The sequence below is a fragment of the Nycticebus coucang genome, chromosome 3 (assembly GCF_027406575.1).
Source record: "Nycticebus coucang isolate mNycCou1 chromosome 3, mNycCou1.pri, whole genome shotgun sequence".
NCBI lineage: Eukaryota > Metazoa > Chordata > Mammalia > Primates > Lorisidae > Nycticebus > Nycticebus coucang.
Window position 1 is genome coordinate 92,627,847 of NC_069782.1, and position 19,599 is coordinate 92,647,445.

At 38.4% G+C, this 19,599-nt stretch overlaps 1 protein-coding gene across 6 annotated transcripts in view; it reads right to left on the minus strand.

The window, feature by feature from the left end:
• Positions 1–19,599, minus strand: part of KAT6B (lysine acetyltransferase 6B) — a 219,582-nt gene that overhangs the window by 51,488 nt on the left and 148,495 nt on the right. For 2 of the 6 annotated variants that reach the window (XM_053583543.1, XM_053583542.1), the window contains exons 5-10: positions 10,472–10,587; positions 10,146–10,227; positions 7,650–7,782; positions 4,454–4,509; positions 2,469–2,590; positions 130–245 (exon numbers count right to left, since the gene is read on the minus strand). In XM_053583543.1, the coding sequence (XP_053439518.1) occupies positions 130–245; positions 2,469–2,590; positions 4,454–4,509; positions 7,650–7,782; positions 10,146–10,227; positions 10,472–10,587 (625 nt within the window). Of the gene's footprint in view, positions 1–129; positions 246–2,468; positions 2,591–3,580; positions 4,510–7,649; positions 7,783–10,145; positions 10,228–10,471; positions 10,588–19,599 lie in introns of all 6 variants that reach the window. The other 4 variants (XM_053583540.1, XM_053583539.1, XM_053583538.1 and 1 more) reach the window with 2 other exon arrangements.

Here is a 19,599-nt window from a genome sequence, read left to right on the forward strand (position 1 = left end):
TAGAGGCACTTAGGTTGACTACCAAAATTTATTTCCTAAAATCATCTAATTTCTGCTTTAGAATAAAGAATCTTCCTCTCTTACATATATGACATTGAAGTTATAGACCTGCCTGGCTTAGTCCATTACCTTGCATATTCCTGTGGGTAAGGCGAAGAGTACCAGGTTTGGATTTCATATTTCCCAAATTCTATCACAGAAGGGTACCGGCCACAGTCTTCCACCCCACTTTCACACTCTATTTTCTGTTGGGGAGAAAGAAAAAATAATGAAATATTAAGTGTTGGAAGAGGACATACTTTACATACATTTTGGCTCTTTTACCAGTGACTGTCAAAACGTACCAAGACCAGAACAGTAATCACTAAGATAATGAATTTCATGTTGTTAACAAAACACTACAGGCCCTTGTGAAATAATAATCACCTCTGCAAAAGAGTCATAGACAACAAACTAATACCTTAAGAAACAATAAAATAAAGATGGGAAAAAAATGTAATACAACATACAAATATCTATTGAACTGGGTTTAAAAATCTGTTGCAATGTATTACAACTGAGGAGACTGGCTGGGTGCAGTGGCTCACGCCCATAATCCTAATAAGGCCAAAGTGGGAATATTGCTTGAGGCCAGAAAAGGTGTGGTGGCAATTGCCTACAGTCCCAACTACTTGGGAGGCTGAGACAGGAAGATGACTTGAGCCTGGGAGTTTGAGGTTATAGTGAGCTATGATCAGGCCACTGCTCTCCAGCCTGGGAAACACGGTAAGACCCTGTCTGAAAAATCTGAGATTATAAAATGATGCAGCTATGATACACTCTTACAGTTCTCTGTTCTCCTATAAATATTTATTCCAATTGTAATTCAACAATCAATTATCAATTTTGCAGTTTAGTATGTGTCTCCTCTTATATCTTTTACTCCCATGAAGTAAGCTACATAAGGTTTAGAACTTTGCCTGTGGCTCGGCACCAGTAACACAGTGGTTAGGGCACCGACCACACACATGGAGGCTGGTGGGTTCAAAGCCAGTCCGGAGCAGCTAAACAACCTTGACAACTACAACCAAAAAATAGCTGGGCATTGTGGCGGGCGCCTGTAGTCCCAGCTACTTAAGAGGCTAAAGCAAGAGAATCACTTAAGCCCGAGGGTTTTGAGGTTGCTGTGACACCACAGCACTCTGCCAAGGGTGACATAGTGAGAGTCTGTCTCAAACAAACAAAAAGAACTTTGCCTGCCTCATCACTGCGGCAATGTGTAGAATAGCACCTGACATGTAACAAGACATATTCTCAAATGAAAAAGGCAACATTACCATGTTGGAATTTAAGGGCTTTAGATTTAGCATATCTTTCAGATGATGGCCTGCTACTTATCATGTTTATACATGAATGCCAAGAAGTAGGCCAAAGGGGGAAAAAAAAGAAACTACTTAAGGATTTCAAGTGTTAATGACTGGGAGAAATTTGACGTTTATGTTAACCAAAAGAAAACTAATACAAAGCATCCTGTGATAGAGGCAGAATAAGGAATAGAAATATCCAGTAACTCCTAAAGTAGAAACCATCAGAAGTATTTAATACAAGTGGCTGCTACTAAAAATACTGTTTAAGAGCCTAAAGACAACCCCTCTTCATAAAAAAAAAAAAAAAAAAAAAACAAGTAGGGTGGGGTGAGGTAGGGTAGGGATTCTACCTGACAACATGGGCAGAAACTGAATGTAGTCTGCTGGCACAAAAAATTCACAATTTACAACAAATTTGTCTTTGAAAAGTCTGACAGCCTCACCATTCCATGTCTGTGTGGCAAAAACTTAAGTAGAGTTAATCTTTTAAGTGGAACCATTTAAATAAATTACTGGACAAGAAAACTAAAAGTGACTATAACTGATCACAAAATACAATATTGCTTTCATCAGTGCCAAAGAGTTAAAAATATGAGACATTTTTCATATGGCTGGACATCTGTGTTGGAAGAAGCATTGGTAAATCTAAAAGTGATGTTCTTCTCTTTTGTTAATGTTTTTAAATTATTATTTTCTAGATTTAGGCAAAGACATCTAGTTATCGATTCCTTTACACACAGAGCATTTTTTAAAAATCTGCCTCAAGGGCGGCACCTGTGGCTCAAGGAGTAGGGCGCCAGCCCCACATACTGAAGGTGGTAGGTTCAAACCCAGCCCCACCCAAAAACAGCAAAAAAAAAAAAAAAAAAAAATCTGCCTCAAATACTCTGGTCTATTTTGTGAGACCAACTGATCTTACATACCTTTAAGAGTAGAGACAATTCTACAAAGTCATTGCTTTTGAATGTATAGTCAATAAAAATGTCACCCTAACAGTTAAAGAATCACAAAGGATTTTGAGGGGGATCCGCTATAAAATCAACACAGTAATTTCATGTTAATAGTTAGAAGCCACTATGTAGTATTAGATTCGTTACTATAAATGTGGTATTCTGGCCTTACCTCCCAAGAAAGTTCCTGGGCCTGCTTAAAAACATCCAAATCCTCTTCAGTAACGATATCCTTGTTTCCAATCACATTTACATCTGTACTTTCTTGTTTGATGCTTATTTTTATTTCAGAATCTGTCATTTAAAACCAGCAGAAAGTGTATTCATTGACTCGAATCATGAGTAACCACCATATATTACCAAAATGGCACCAAATTAGCATAGTGGGCCAATAGGGATCTTTTTGTTTGAGCTTTATAAGCTTTTACATCTAAGCACTGCTCATAGACCCAGCAGTACTCTTTCCCTGCTACACCCAAATTTTTATTTGAACTTATCACTGTCACCTTTTTGCAGCTTAAAAAATACATGAGGGAAAAGTAAGAGCAATACAAAGCAAAATCATAGTTTTCAACCAAGAGTAGAAGTTATATCAACATCTAGTTAGAGCATTCCCATTCTTAGCTTGGAGATAATAAATTCTACCACTTTGTCCAAATAACACATTTTTGTTTTTTGTTTTATAAAGGGTAGCAAATGTTATCGGGCCAATTTGTTCAATGAAATTATGAAATCCGTTTTCTCCCTAAGGTGGATACACACACAGACACACTCACATCCAAAAGCACACTTCACAGAGTCACAGATCAGGCTTTGTTGAGAGACGAGAGCAGGATGGACTTTGTCATGAGAAAGCAATGGAGCAGAGGGCAATGAAGAGCTGGATACCCGTTGCGGGAAGCACGGACAGCACATGACCAAACAGCACGGAGGCTGCAGAGGCGGCATGGGACAGAACATGGCAGAAGCGTGACAGTGGCTACTCATGCGGGACTACAAAGCCATAAGCAACGCTATGAAGGCATCTGGGGGTCCTAGTGTCACTACGGATGGAAATAAATCATAAAAGGTGGGAGAGTATTAGTTGGAAAAACAACATTTTGGAGGTTTAGTCAGCATTAGAAAAAGGTCAAAGTTTCACTGCTTCTGTATGAAAGTGAAGTGAGAACAAGAGAAATAGCTAAGACCTATGTGACAAATAGGAATTGACTGGTTTATTTTTGGGGGGGTTGGGGAGAAAGGGACGGGACGCAGGTTTGGTTGGAGCTTTGACCTTTTGCTTACCATCATCCTGATCAGGTTTAATCCTTCCGTCTGTCAAGCTCCCCTTCCCTGGTGAGGGGGTCCCCATCTGAGGGGTCACTTTATATTTTAACCTGCCTAACATTCTGTGCTTTTTAAGGAACGTGGTTCGCTTGAAGTGAGCAATTGCTTTAAAAATACGTCCTCTAGCCATCCCCCAGCTGGAGGAGGAGTGAGAAATAAACCTATTTCTAATATCTCTTTTGCCAAAGAAATGGGCTTTAGATTTTGCTGTGGAAGATAATTCAGTTTTACGACGCATACGTTTGGGTGGTGCATAACTTGGGTGTCCCTTTTTGCGAGACTGTCCCTGAGTGGTATAGATATGAGAAAGCCCATCAAAGAGTGCCTTCAGCTGGGTGTTAGTGGTAAGGCTGCTCAAGGAGGGCACACTGCACTGGCTGGAAGAACTCTGGGGGGAGGGAGAAGAAGTGGACGTGCTGGACTTTTGTGAACTGGGGCTCTGACCAGAGATGGGGGTTGGGGGTGGAAGTGAAGAAGGTGGAGGTTTTAGCTTTTGTGTGGTACCTGTAGCCAACACATGAGAAGTGCATGACTGTTTCTGAGAGACCTTTTTCCTTGGACGATAGTGCTTTGAAAAGTCTATTATTTCACCTCGTGATCTGCGACCATCAGGTGATGGTGTAAAAAACTTAGTAAGGCCATCAATGAGCCCTTTGGTTTTCTTGTTAACTTTAAGTGTAGAGGCAGAAATGTAGGTGGAGGTGGTGGTGATTTTGGTGGTGGCACCAGGCCGAGTGGGGTCTGTAACAGCCAATCTGCTGCTTGAGTCCTTCCCAGATGCAGCATGACCAGATGAAGGTGTGGTACAGACTTTAGTCTTTTGACCCCTACCAGGTGACCCCCTTCCTGTGAATGCATTCATGGATCCTTCATCACTGGTTACAGACCTAGGCAGAAATTTAGAGAATAGTATCAGCATTGAATAGTAGAATTATAAAGGTATCGAAAACAAATTTATAGCAACTAGATGCATTCAATGTGCTTAAACTTAAGAACTGGCTTTTTTTGTGTGTGTGCCACCACCTAGATGTTTCTCTGTTGAAAAAAGGTAGCAGCAACTACATTTGCATGTCATGGTTCTCCCGGGCCCATGGGTAATATAAACAAGACAAATTTCAAGGAGACTAAAAGAACACCCAATGCTTCAATTATAATTAAATAATAATAGGTTATCTTTTGTGTGGTCACAAGTAGTTATGATTTCCTGAAATGTCCTTTTTAAAGTATTAGAGGAAATAAGTCATATGTGTTATCCAGAAGCAAAAGAATAAGCTTATCTAATCTCCAGTTAAAAGCAAATTTAACTCAATTTGAAAATTTACTATATAAATGGAATTTGGGTATGTCTATAAATTTGTACTTTTTCTCAGAAAACAATAAAACATACCCTCTTTCTCTCAGTTTATGCTTAGGATGATAAGATAACCAATAATACTCTCTTAGGAGAGAAGACAATTAACTACAGCATAAATATTGCTGAAAAAAGGACAACGATAGCAAAAAACTGAAGAAATGATTAAAGGAAAGCTACAGCGGGTCAGACATGACATGAAAAGTCTGGTGAAGAAGCAGCACATTTACTATGGTCATTATCAGACACTGGGCATCAGAATCTTTCTACCCTAGTTCGGACTGATTCTTTATGTCATTTGATGCTGAGTTCTGCCCATACTGCTGTGTGGTCAGCAGAGACTGGGGGTCACTCCACCGCCACCACTGCTTACATGAACAGCAGCTGACTGCTTTCACCTTACCTAGGCCTTGGGAAGCTGACCATTTTGTAGCGGAGTTTTATACAATAGAGAAACATATGCATGTGAATTATGATAATGCTGAAGCCCAAGAATGTACTTGCAGAATCATCAACTGAGCTGAAAGTTAATAATGAAGAAATGGAAGCCTAAAAATGATATGATGCTGAATTATAAAAACTATATTACAAATAAAAGAGTACATTTTAGTGGATTATCTTGTTACACGCAGATTGAATATATTTCAGCAATCAGTTTCCAGGGAGATTGGTGCAGTTAGCTACTAGGCTCATCTGGGATGGCTCAATTGTCAGAAGCTTTGCTTGATGCCACCAATTCAGCCAAATCAGGTTAAGGCTGGAGATCTCTAGTGTCATTACAAGATGCCGTTGAGGGGTACCAACGAACAACTCATCCAGGCTAAAATGTTTCACGTCAGAATGCTGCATTTGGACTGTATCTGGAATCGATTGCCCAGAAAGGATAATATGCTTATAAAGCATGTAAAAGGAAAACTCCCTAGACTGTCTTAAAAACTCCTAAGCTCAAAGGACAATTTTGGACAAACAAAAAGTTAGGACTGGTGCCAGATGCAATTTTCAGCTTTTTTTGTTGAGAAAGTGTATATCCTAATTTGGTTTTTTTTTAATTGGGCCCTGCGGACACAGTCCCATTTCGAGAACAATGCTTGCACAGGGTGAATGCAAAAACATAATTTCTACTTCAAATGATACTAATAGGAAAGATTTTATTCATAAATATGTTTCATAATTGCCTCTGGAAATTAAGGGGAAAAAATCCATTTTAAAATGTCTGTGGTTACAGTTTTCACAAAGTTTCATAGCAAACTCTAGAAAGGGGCCTGTCTCCGTAAGGAGACAAAGATGCAGAAAGAGACTATTTTTCTGAGAGCAGGTAATATAGTGAACTGCTTCAGATAAAGGGGGGGAGGGGAAGAGTAGCAAGTGAGTAAGATTCTTTGTGCTTGTTCAAGGTATATGCAGAGTATGTATTCATTTATAAATGACAAGACCGTCTCACTAAGCCTACGGAGATGGTGACAGTATACTGAGAGAACTACTATAGATATGCAAGTCTACTGATTTCAATTATAAACACTTCAATAATGATGGTCAAATCTATGTTCTATATGGTTAAAACACACCCATTTCACCTCTTATCTTTTCTCTACTTTTCTAACTCCTGCTAAATGCTCTACTGGGCTTTAATGGCAATAATATGGCAATACGACAGTGGAAATGGTTATCATAGTATATCTGCAGGCCACTGCAAATATATTATTTTATATGTATGTCTACACATGCGTGCATTTGCCAAATGGTTCTAACTCTCTGGCGGCAAACAGTCATCTGCAGTTTTCTCAGAAGCCCCTATTTGGTAAAAAGGGATCTTACCATGAGAAGATAGAGGTATTTTCTAAAATGTGATCTGGAGTGATAAAAGAAATTCACCATAGACGGGGACAAATTCCTCTCTTGTTTTAAAATTCCTATGAAGGCTTGGCACCCGTAGCACAGTGGTTACAGCACCAGCCACATACACCGAGGGTGGAGGGTTTGCACATGGCCCAGGCCAGCTAAACCACAATGACAACTATTTAAAAAAAAAAAAAAAACAAAACAGCCTGGTGTTGTGGCAGGCACCTGTAGTCCAGCTACTTGGGAAGCTGAGGCAAAAGAATTGCTTAAGCCCAAGACTTTGGGCTTGCTGTGAGATGTGATGCCACAGAACTCTACTGAGGGCGTCACAGTGAGACACTGTCTCAAAAAAAAGAATTTTTTTCTATGAAAATATTTATATGTATAATTAAGCTCTTCTAACGCTCAGCCAGTAATAAAGTGGCTAAACAACTGTTTCCAATACTTATGTTCTGCTTCTATCCTGCTTGAAAAATGTCACTTAGTATCATAGCTACTACCAACAGAAGACCCCAAAATGCCAATGGTAATTAAAAATGTTATTTTCAAAAATTTCTTTCTTTTTTTTTTTTTTTTGTAGACAGAGTCTCACTGTACCGCCCTCGGGTAGAGTGCCGTGGCGTCACACGGCTCACAGCAACCTCTAACTCTTGGGCTTACGTGATTCTCTTGCCTTAGCCTCCAATTTCTACAGCTTATGCACAAAGAGAAATATTTTCCATCTCTTGAATCTGCAAAAATGATACTTAAAAAGTCTGATGGAATCTAAGGGGGTTACAATCACCTATATTTTAAAGGACAACATAAAAGATTTCTTTTGATAAGATCTCAACCTACAACAATCGTTGCTTTAATTTATTTTTCGGTCGTCCAATGGGTTTTGCATATCGTCGTTTTATTTGTGCAGCTTTCTCATGAAGTAGTTTTCTTCCCTTTTTCTTTGGTCTGCAGACTTGGCAAATCCACATCCCTGAATTAATATATATATGAGAAAAATATTTTAATGTTTCATTTTAGGAGAAGTTATTAAATATAAACTGCTGCAGTAATAAGCTGCCCATGGATGCTTGTACGCAGAACTTTATTCCAAAAGTGAGTCATTCTCTTTTGCCATTCTCCTCAGGAAGCCATGACTAACGGTCAATTTCCCTGGAGTCAAGGTGGTGAGAGCAGAGGCTGCCCCCAACTCAGAATCCTTCCATAAAGCTGTTCCCAATATGTCACTAAACCACCACCACCACCACATAAACACACATGAAACTCGTCTCTCTCTGATACTATATATCTTTTGATTTGAGGGAGACATTTTCAAATCAATTAGTTTTTGGAACTTCTAGGAAGAAAAAAATATTTGTTTTATCATCTCTTTCTGGAAATTTCCAACACTAAAAAAATTACCAGTATAAAATATCATTTTTAAATTAAAAATTTTAAGTATTGTGGAGCTACAGTAATTAAACTATACATCTAACTTAGCAAAATAGGTCAATGGATAAGAAACAAGAAGACCATAGCAACCAAAGCCTGTAGAAAAGTTTAGCACATTGAAAAGGTCACATTTCAAATCAGTGGGGAAAGGATGAAACAATTCAATAAATGGTGATGGAACACCATCTTTCTGTAAGGAAAAGAATTATTTCTATCCTTTATAAAAATAAATTCAGACAGATGAATATTATAATATGAAAAATAAAATGTTACAAGTACTAGGAAAAATATGTGGATATTTATATAAGCATGACTGACATTTAAAACTGAATCCATAAATATAGACACATGAATTTGACTACAAAAAAAAAAGACCGTCTATAAATCAAGAAGAAAAAAGGTACCAACCCCAACAGACAAAAAATGATTAATGGATAAAATAGGTACTTTACAAATGACGACGTACAAACAGCCAAGAATCAAAGACAAAAAATGTTCGATCTCACCACTCAAAGGAAAAAATTCAGACATCTTTTCCCTATTATCAAATTGGTATAAAATTTTTAAGTAACACAGCATTTCATCAAATCTAAGATACTATAGACTATAAGATGCATCTGATTTCAAAGACACTAACACATGTTTTTTAAAAAAATGAAATATAGTAATAGGGAGTGTTGGTCAAAATACAGAGAAACGGGTATGCTCATTCACTGGTGGTCAGTCAGAAAACTGATATAGTCTTTTATGTTTGTAACCTTTGATCCAGAAATTCTTTCCTTAGAAACTTATTTTAGGGAAATAATTTTGTTGATGAAAAAAATCAGAAACATTTGTAATATCCACCATAGGAGATTGGCTAAATAAATTATGGTTAATTTACACAAGGGGTTGGAAAATCAAATACCTTTAGGAAGCACCTAGATTGTATAATATATATATGCAGTTGGAAAATAAGACAACAAATTGTGGAACTATGGCATATTTGAGTCCTCTACCTAGAGGACTCAAATTTAAAAATTTTAAAATAATGTGCTAACAAAGCTTAGCTATGGCCCAAGTCACCAGGTTTGTAACCCCAGCTTCTACACTATCAAGTTCTACACATTCATTAAAAACTATGTTTTAGAAAATATTTAATGATATAGGAATGCTTACAATTTGTTATTAAGAGGGGAAAAAATAAGGTTACATGTAGAATGTTCCATTTCTCCTTAAAGCATATATGGAGATAGGAAAAGAATTGCCCATTGATTTTTCTTTTTATTTCTTTTTTGTCTACCTGTATTTTCTAAATTTTCCATAACATAAATGTATAAATCTTATAATAAAAAGACAAAGTTATTTTTAAATGTGCAATATATTGCAAAACGGGGGGGAGAGGGGGAGGGTAAGCTAGGCTGACTTACACAATAACCCGAGAAGAAAATCCACATTATATCAGACACTAATTAGCTATAGGATAGGTCACAGGCTCATACTCAAAATATCTCATCATGGCCAACAAAAAAGGTGGTGAGTTCCTGACATAGGACTTCAGAGTCATCATCACTAAAGATACAAAATTTCTTACTCTAAATGCTACACTGAGTAATATGGAGAATATTCTAAATTTTGACCTACAAAATCCAAAATTATTCTAATAGGGGACTGGTTTAGGGAGATGGACTATCTTTTTCATTCATGTGTCTGAATCAGAGTTTTTCTCATATAAATAAAACCCCCAAACTAAATGCTTTTGTATTTTTCTCTTTACAACCTGTGCCAAATCCAGTGTAACGAAGGTGGGAAGGATGAAAAAAACTGCTTGCTTAGGGAACCCGTACGCCTCTGAGCTGTCAGATATCAGGACAAGGCTAACCAGTATGTAATAAAGCACATTTTTAATATGGTTTAAAAGTTCACCTTTTGGCATTCTGGAAAGTGGTGGGTCACAGCATTCCATATGGAATCCTCTATCACAGGAGTCACAAAAAAGCATATTATCCTGTAATATAACATATTAGAGACTAATTGAGACTGAAACCAACTGCTAAAGTCTAAAAATTCTCATGTTACTGGATTAACAATAACAAAATATAATGAGGGTGCACCAAGATCCCTGTCGCAGTCTGACATCACGTGTATTTAAAACTTTTTAAGGAAAATAGTAACACCCTATAAAAAGGAAAAATTTCAACCCTGACCAATTGACCATTCGCCGGAGCTGGCGTGCTGAGAGCCGTACTTACTGCATTTTTGCCTTGGATTCTACAGGCGCTGCACGTCTTGCACTCGATGCACTGCCACCTTAAGGCCTTTACGTTTGTTGTTAACTCAGGACAAAATTTCAAACAGGATGGGTGTCCTGTGAGAATAAAAAGCAAATTGCTCGATGGGAATGGTGCCTTAGATATTTCTACAACTCCCATTCACTAACATTTAATAGTAGCTGATGGTGTTAGCCAACGAACCTTAGGAACTTGAAAATACAAACAGATTGGAGCATCTGAATGATGGATTTTCCTTTCTGCATTTTCTTCCCCTGTCTTCTTTCCCTGTATTAACTATATGACTGTAAAAACAAATGCTTTTTGTTTATACCAACTCCAACTCCATCTCCGATCCTTGAGAATCGGACGGTAACCCATGCTCTGAGATGGGTGTTCTTACTCCTACAGCTTCTGTTAAAATTGCTATACTCACCGCCTTCATCAACCACCATCTACCCAGAGTATCTTGGTTTGCTGGACTGTGACAGGGTGCTGAAGTTCAAACAATTCCTGCTCTGTATGTGTGATGAAATCACAGAACTTAAAATAACAGATAGCTAAATGAAAAACTAGGGCAGCTTAACATAATACAAGTACATATGCTCCCCCCAATCTAATAGAATACAAAGAACACCCTATTGCTGGGATAGACAAAAATATCTCATTGCCTTCTTGTCCTGGGTCTCTGGGTTTAAATTCTGGGAAGTAGGTGCAGAAATGGTAAATCTGAGAGAGAGTTAAGAAGTTGAAAGATCCAGCTCAAATGGAATATGCCAAGAAGCTCACCCTCAGCAGTTTCCCCCATTCTCCCAAGTGTTTTCCACACTGTTCTGGCACACTTTTCACCAAGCAGTGCTCCACAGACCAAGTCTTACTATTTACTTCACAAAGGAATACTGGGGACGCTGAGGGGCAATGCCATTCCAAGGAGCCAGCTAGGAGCCAATGAGTAATAGATTCCTCCACAAGGTCTGGGAAGAGTGAGCCTTTTGGAGGGCAACACAGTTCAAAATCTAATGGTCTTTTATCATATAAAGCCGAGGAGATCTCCAAACTTGATTTTATTTTTCTAAATCTGGTCTTTAAATAGTAAGAACATTAGTAAATCCCATGTGAAAGAACTTATAACCAAGCTGCAAAAGAAAACTGAGGGGTAATAAAAAAAGCAGATTCTGCAATTTCAAAACTGTTTTATAATTTCCTGACTTTGGCAGGCTCATTGTTTAAATATGTATTTTGGGTTGCTGCCAAAAAGGCCCTCCTCCCTAAAGCTTAACAGGTGCTTCATAAAATTCCACCCACCAGGAGATTTGGCTTTTTGAAGTAAAAACATTCAAAATCAATCATCGATACCACTAATAAAAGCACACTATTCCTGACTTTAAAAAAAAAATTAAAACATCTGTATTTAAGATGTTGAGAAAATAAAATGCTGTCACGTGATTACGACCTCAGACAGGAGAGAAATCCAGGAAGATGCATTTACTCTGTACACCATTCTTTTGACAAAGGCTTCTCTCATTTTAAATGAATGCAAGGAAAAAGTTTAAATATATAATAAAAACGGCATCAATCACCTCTTTTGGCCCTGGAACAGCAAACAAAGATAGTTTGTCGACTTTAAGAAGCAGACTCTGGTAACTGGCTTATTGTACCCTCAATGAATCCCCAACAATAAAAAAAAAAAAAAAAAAAGAAGCAGACTCTGAAGGGGGAAGGGAGAGGTCTACTTTGATCAGAGTCCCCACACCTTTACCCCCTTATATAGTGAGGGGGGTAAAAATTCAACTTTTAAAAAAAGCAATTTAAATTCCACTCTTAAAATGGGTCCCATCAGCTTAAAAGTATACCATTTACTTCTTTCTCCCCCATTTTTATTGCTTCCTGTAAGTCATACATCACTGGCACATATGACCTCAATTTAATGCACTGAATTTTTCTCTACATTAAAATCTGCTTTTGTACTTTGTAGCTTAATATTCAGTAACTAAGGTAATTCACATCACATTACAGCTTACTATTTATTCTCATAGATGTGAAAGATAGATTTTTTAATAATTATACATTTTGAAAATTAATGGATTTCGGCCATTTTTAATCAAGAGCAAGGAATATTCTTCCTCTTAATGCTTCTTGTCACTTTAAGCAGTATTATATCAAAACTACTACTATTTAAACTACCCTAACAAATTCCAAAATCTTCATCCTCTCTTTCCTTTAGGCAGCAATCTTACCTTTATTTAGCTTAAGAGAATTGGCCATAGATCCCTTACAGCTCTAAATTTCTATGATTCTGAGATGCTGAGGGATAAAGAGACATTTCCATTTTATTTTTCTTACAGACAACATTAAAATAACAAAGGAGTGTGACTAAGTCTTGATATACTACTACACACAATCTATAGTAATTAGATAAAGGGAAATAATACTACTGATAATGTAATTCCTTACCTCTCATTTAGTTATTCCATAAACCCAACAATTTCCTCTAAAATTCTCATTCTCTCAGCTGACACAATTCATGGTGGTTTGTCTTTCTGAAGTTTGTTTTACTACTGTGTTTTATAATTTATCAGATTTGAGAGCCATAATACATATTCATTCACTCATTCATACTAATATAAACACATATTAAATACTTGTAGCTTATAATAGTTTTATCTAGCAAAACCAAAGGAATACTATTTAAAATTAAACAAGTTCCAAAGGAACCACATACCAGTGGAAATTACATTTGAGGAAGTGCTGTGGGAAGAATAAAAAGTTGGGTGGGGACTCTGTAGTAGACAGAATAGCTCCAAAATGTATGTGCCCTAAATCCTATAATCATAACCTGTGAATATATTATTTGACGTGGCAAAAGGAACTCTGCAGAAGTGACCAAGGGTATAGACATTGAGATGGGGAGATTATCACAGGTCACCTGAGTGGACTTTATCTAATCGTGAGAGTTCTTTAAAACAGAGAACCTTTTCGGGCTTGGTTAGAGAGATGAGATGGGAAGGAGAGGAGGAGAAGTTCACATAATGGAAGGGACTCCACCTGCTGAGGATGGAGGAAGGGAACCAAAAGCCAAGGCAGGTGGCTGATAGCAAGACAATGGGGATCTCAGTCCTACGAACACAAGGAACTGAATTCTGTCAACAACTCAAAGAGCAAGGACATGGATCTCCCCTGCCCAGAATCTCCAGAGACAAGCCCAGCCCTGTTAGTACCTCGATAATCTGGTGAGACCCATGTTAGACTTTTGATCTACAACTATAAGATAATAAATGTGTTGTTTTAGACCACTAAGTTTGTGGTAATTTATTCCAGTAGCAATGAAAACTAATGAAGACTCAGACACTGAGGCCCTGGCTAAGTAACAATCTGTCTATCCATCTGTCCTTCCTTCACGGAGATACAGTAAAGAAAAGGACAGACATGGTTCCCATGCTTGTAGAGCATGTAGTCTAGCAGGAAAGACAAACATTAAACAAGAATTAGCCTTAATGCCTGACAATGGTATGGCTTAGGGGAAAATCTAGCAGGAGGTTAAGAAAAAGGCCTCCCTAAAGAATAGATCTAAAAGACCAGGTGCGGTGGCTCTTGCCTATAATCCTCACATTCTGGGAGGCCAAAGTGGGAGGACTGCTTGAACTCAGGAGTTTAAGACCAGAATGAGATCCCTGTCTCTACTAAAAATTAGCCAGGTATACCGTGGTGCGGCCTGTAGTCCCAGCTACTCAGGAGGCTGAGGCAGGAGGATCGCATGAACCCAGGAGTTTGAGGTTGCTGTGAGTTAGGCCAATGCCACAGCACTCTAGCCTGGGCATCAGAGTGATACTGTCTCAAAAAAAAAAAATAACAACAATAATAATAGAAAGAACAGACCTAAAACATGAGTGGGATTAGATGGGACTGGATGGAGGGCAGAGCAGGGGAAGATGGCAAGTACAAAGGGAGGTAAGAATATGACACATCCAAGGAGGGAAAAGCTGCTCAATATAACTAATGTATGAAGGGAACAGTGACATAGGATAGGGTTGACAGGAGCCCAAACCAGAAGAGTTTTGAGGCTACATTAAAGAATTTGAATTTTTCCTAAGAGTAACTGGTAGCCACTTGAAAAATTCTGTGATCAGATTTATAATTTTAAAAAGTAGCTTAGAGTACAGTATGGAAAATGGATCGAAAGAAAGAGAGTCAAGCTTAGCAGATCTGGGTGGGGTACGGATATAATTAAGATGTCAGAGATACATCAGGGTTGTTCGTTGGTTTGTTTTTTGAGACAGAGTCTCATTTTGTCGCCCCTGATAGAGGGCCCTGACGTCACACTTCACAACAACCACAAACTCTTGGACTCAAGCAATCCTCTTGCCTCAGCCTCCTGAGTAGCTGGGACTACAGGCGTCCGCCACAACGCCCGGCTATTTAGAGATGGGGTCTCAAACTCCTAAGCTCAAGCAATCCACCCGCCTAGGCCTCCCAGAGTGCTGGGATTACAGGCGTAGGCCACGATGCCTAGCCTTATACATTAGGATTTAGAATCAATGTTTTTTGGTGATTCCTTGGTATAACAGAATAGGACAGACGACAGCTCCAAATTTCCAGTTTGCATAACTGAATGAGCGGCTGATGGTGCATACCATTTGCCAAAATGGGAAATCCTTAAGGAGAAATGGGCTGCTGTTTGTTAGGATTTCTGGGGGGAGCAGTGCAAGGTTGATGAGCTATTCTGGATATTAACTTTGAGATGGTGAAGGGGTGGACATGTGGAAAAAGTTTTGCAGACGTTTGTACCTAAGGGCCTAGAGAAGCCGTGAGGCAAAGCGAGGGCCAACTACGGAGGGCTAAAGAAACATTTAGGGGATGGAGAGACCACAGGAGCTAACAAAAAACATGGAAAGAAGTAGGAGAGAGAAAACGGAGAAAACGGCACCACAGAAGCCAAAGGAAGAGAACATTTCAAGAAAAAAGATTCTCAACAAGGTCAAATACAGCTGAGAGGAGTATCTGGAGTGGGTTGAAAGATGCCAATCAGATTTTAAGAAGAAGGAAAAAATGATCATTAGGTTTTGCTACATAGAGGCCACAATTACCCCCCGATAAGCACAATTTTAGTGAAATAATCAACATCCCTTTGGATGGTCAGACTAGCTTCGGGCTTTTTAGGATATGGCACTCACCCTCCTCTTCTCTCTACCTATCCCTCTTTGGAGTCTATCTTTCTAGTTCCCTGGTTCTCAACCTGTGGGTCGCAATCCACAGGAACTGTATTAAAGGGCCAGGCATTAGGAAGGTTGACAACCACTGTTCTAGTTAAAGGTCTCCTTTCCAAACTAATGATTCGATCTGTGCCCAGTCAGTGTGAAATGGGATGACTAACCAACCGATCCCTGGGGTAACTTTATAAAACTAGCAATCTTTTTTAATATGCCTATATGTATATCCCTATACTGCCTCTATCAGTTCCCTCTATCACACACATTTTTGTTCAGGGTTAATACATAAATAAACGCAGACCCAAGCAAGACTTCAGGTCTCCTCAGGGCATACTGATATGCTACCTCAAGGCTCTTATTCCCTTTCCTGTACAAGAGGGAGTTTTCTCACTCTCCCAGCTGTATCCCAAAAGCCTTTCTTCTGTCTCCCGTTTCAATGAGCTTCCACTTAGAATGATGCTGTAATTTTGAACTGTACACTTATCTTAGATTTGCTAATTTGAAAACACACATGCACACAACTCATCTGTAAGTAAGATTTAACTACCCAGCAATCTGAGCAGCAGACACGAAGTTTCATTTGGTATAATATCTAATACTTATGTGAAGCTAATTAAAGATAATTTGGTCTTAATGAGGCAAAGAGAATATAACAGTGTTAATTTCAAAGTAGGCTGATCCATGAAAGTCAAGTAAAAATCACTTCCTAGTCCCAACACTTCCACAGACCTGAAGACTATCTGATGATTTCCACATTCATATTAGTGTTTAGAATAATGCTTTGCATTTGTCTAACGTTTCATAGTTCATCTTCACATCATTATCTCATTGGATCCGCACAATAGCCATGTGGATGCAGGATGCAGACATCATCCTCCACATGTACAGATCAGGAAGACTGCAGTTACATAGCCAGTGGCAAGCAGTAAAAAAAGAACTGGAGCGCTGGGCTGGAGATGCCACAGTTGGGGCTTCTTGCACTATGGACCTCGCTTCACATTTGTACGACATATAAACTTAAATGATTTTTTTTTAAGGACTTTCAGCAGGGGGGAAAAAACAGTTAAAAAAAATACTGCCCATTTGAAGCACTAAGCCACCTTAAAAACTGAGAAACTTCTAATTGGCTTTACTTTATGATGTAAGCAGAAGGAAACATTTATTACTCATGTCTGTGAAATCTAAGCATAGTCTAAATGTGACATCATACAAATGGTACTTCCGACAGAGATGACTAAAAACCATCAGGCACATCTGGGAAACACATTTAAGTATGATCCTCCTTGTAGGCTGCCATCTATATTTCTTTTCTGGTTTTATATCGCTATGGCTATTTTTTCACATAAACATCTTATGTTAGGGATCCCTTTGATCATTATGAACAGTCTCAATTCAATCCTAGAACCAATGGACTCTTTTGAGTGTGAGAAAGCAGCTACTTCCTTAAGGTCAACTAGGGGTAGTAACCAATCTGTAATCCTCAATCTGTAATTCCCACTCGAGATGTCAGATTGCACTGTAACAATGGGGTTTCCCAGCATTTTCAGAGGGCAGTGCTGAGCATGCTGGTCTAATGTATTCTTTTTTCCTTATTATTACCAACGTGTCACAACAGAAATTAAAACTACAAGCACCCACAAATGCCCTAAAATGAACCATATTTTATTTTGACCCTTCAATTTAAAGATGAACAAGCAACAAAGTTTGGTAGTCTTCTGATCTACCAAACATAGTAAATGACTACAAAGACAATGGCTTTTTTGATTAAAATGGCCAAATCAAGCACTCAAAGGAAGATTAAGTGAACCTTCCCACTAGAGCCAGATCCCATTGCAGAAGTCCACAGAAGCATTCTGAGGCATCCTCTATCCAGAACAAAGAGACATGATGACCCCAGGGCTTGAATTTCTGCCATGACCCATACCTTGGCTCCAAAGCCTCTGGCTTGCTCTACTTGAAGACTGGCACAGAAAATAACCCTAGCTACATAAACTCTCTACACAGTACCCTTAAGCCATTCTTCCTTGTTAAAAGAGAAAACAAAAGGGTATTATTGAAATAAGAAAATAAATATTAACACTAAACCTACATACCCCTAGCTTGACTTTTAAAAAGTATGAACAAAAAGTGAGAGACTTTAAGGTAATCAGTGACCTCAAACATAAAGCAGACCAACCTCCTCTTTGGCAGGTCTTCAATCTGGGAAAGACGAAGGGAGATTGATTACATTAGAAAATCTAAGATCTACCTGTTTAGAATTACGCCTTTATACCTTATGAAGGAGGCCCTGAAGTTATGATCTAGAAGATAACAATCTCGAACTCCTTTATCAACTCAAGTAAGTGTTTCACCAGAGGTAAGGAAATATATGAAGGGAACTTTTCTTCCTGCATTTAAGTATGTCTTTAATCTATCTAGGGGTCCAGACAAATAGATACTAAAGAAATAAAATAGTGAAGGGTGTTTTTAAAGTACCACCTTAAAAACCATAAAGGGTAAACTCTAGACAAATGAACACCACTAAATTGATCGGGCAGTTACACAAAAGAATAATTCATTCAGAATGAGCCTCGTGAGAAAAACCAAAAGATAACGACAGAGTCAGAACTGATGAGTGAGGCACTACACCAGCATAAAACAGGGATCTTGTGGGGTTGAAATGGATTAAACTGAACATACAGATAATGTTTCCATGCCCTTTTGTCACTATCCATGATACCATGGCCAGGTAAAAGAATTTCAATGAATCTGTAAAGCCCATCAAAAAGACTGTCAGAATACATTTTTCAAGTAGGATTTGAAATGTCTTATTTCCAAGACTCTCCCTCCTACTTAGGTCCTGAAAGCTGCTGAACCACAGAGGGCCTATCAAGTTAAACCTTCATATGAGGAGTAAGAATCATTGCACAACACTGTCATTCCTCAGCATGAAACATTTCCTCTATCCAGCCGTCAAACAGCTGTCATAAGTGGTAGGATTTCAAATTACTTGCAACAATCAAGGACGACTGACATCAAACATGCCAACCCATAAAAATGGCTGACACTTACATTACAGTTACAGTACAGTTACCACAGTTCTTATAGAACCTGTGCTAGGCTATTTACTTGTGCCCTCATGTTTAATTCCCATAAAACCCTAGAGGTAGGTGCTACCATTATTCTCAATTCTCTAATGAGGAAACAGGCTTGGAATGGTTAAGTAACTAACTCAAGGTAGAAGAGCTAGGCTATGTCTGGCTCTAGAGTTTCCTCTTAACCACTATATTTTACAACTTCCTAAATGAGAGTAAGCTATGGTGTTTTGCAGGTTTGTTGTTTTTTGTAAGATTACCATAACTAGAGAAATATTCAATCATGAATTTTAAAGTAAGATTTTGGGGGGCAAAGTTTCAGTAGCTAGGAGAAAGAATTAAATGCTAATACAAAAAGATTAATTTTTAAAAAGCTAATAACTACCACTCAATCTGTTTGGGGTGTGTGTGTGTGTGTGTGTGTGTGTGTGTGTGTGTGAGAGAGAGAGAGAGACCCAGGCAAATTTAACCAGCTTATTAACAAGAAGGAAAACTAGTAAAACAAATTAATGTAAGCATTTGTCTTTAAATTTCCATTATAGAACTGGAGGAAAAAATGATCTTAAAATCAAGCAGCACCTGTGGCTCAAGGTGTAGGGCACTGGCCCCATATACCAGAGGTGGTGGGTTCAAACCCAGCCCTGGCCAAAAACTGCAAAAAAAAAAAAAAAATCTTAAAATCTTATTGTGAGAAAAAGCAGACACTGAGAAAAAGCCGAGCTGATAGCTACCTTAAAAGTGGAGTATTACAACTTGCCAACAATTTCCTGATTTCAAGGAATCACCTTCTGCACAAATCATCCTTTTCCAACCTTATTCCATGCTATTT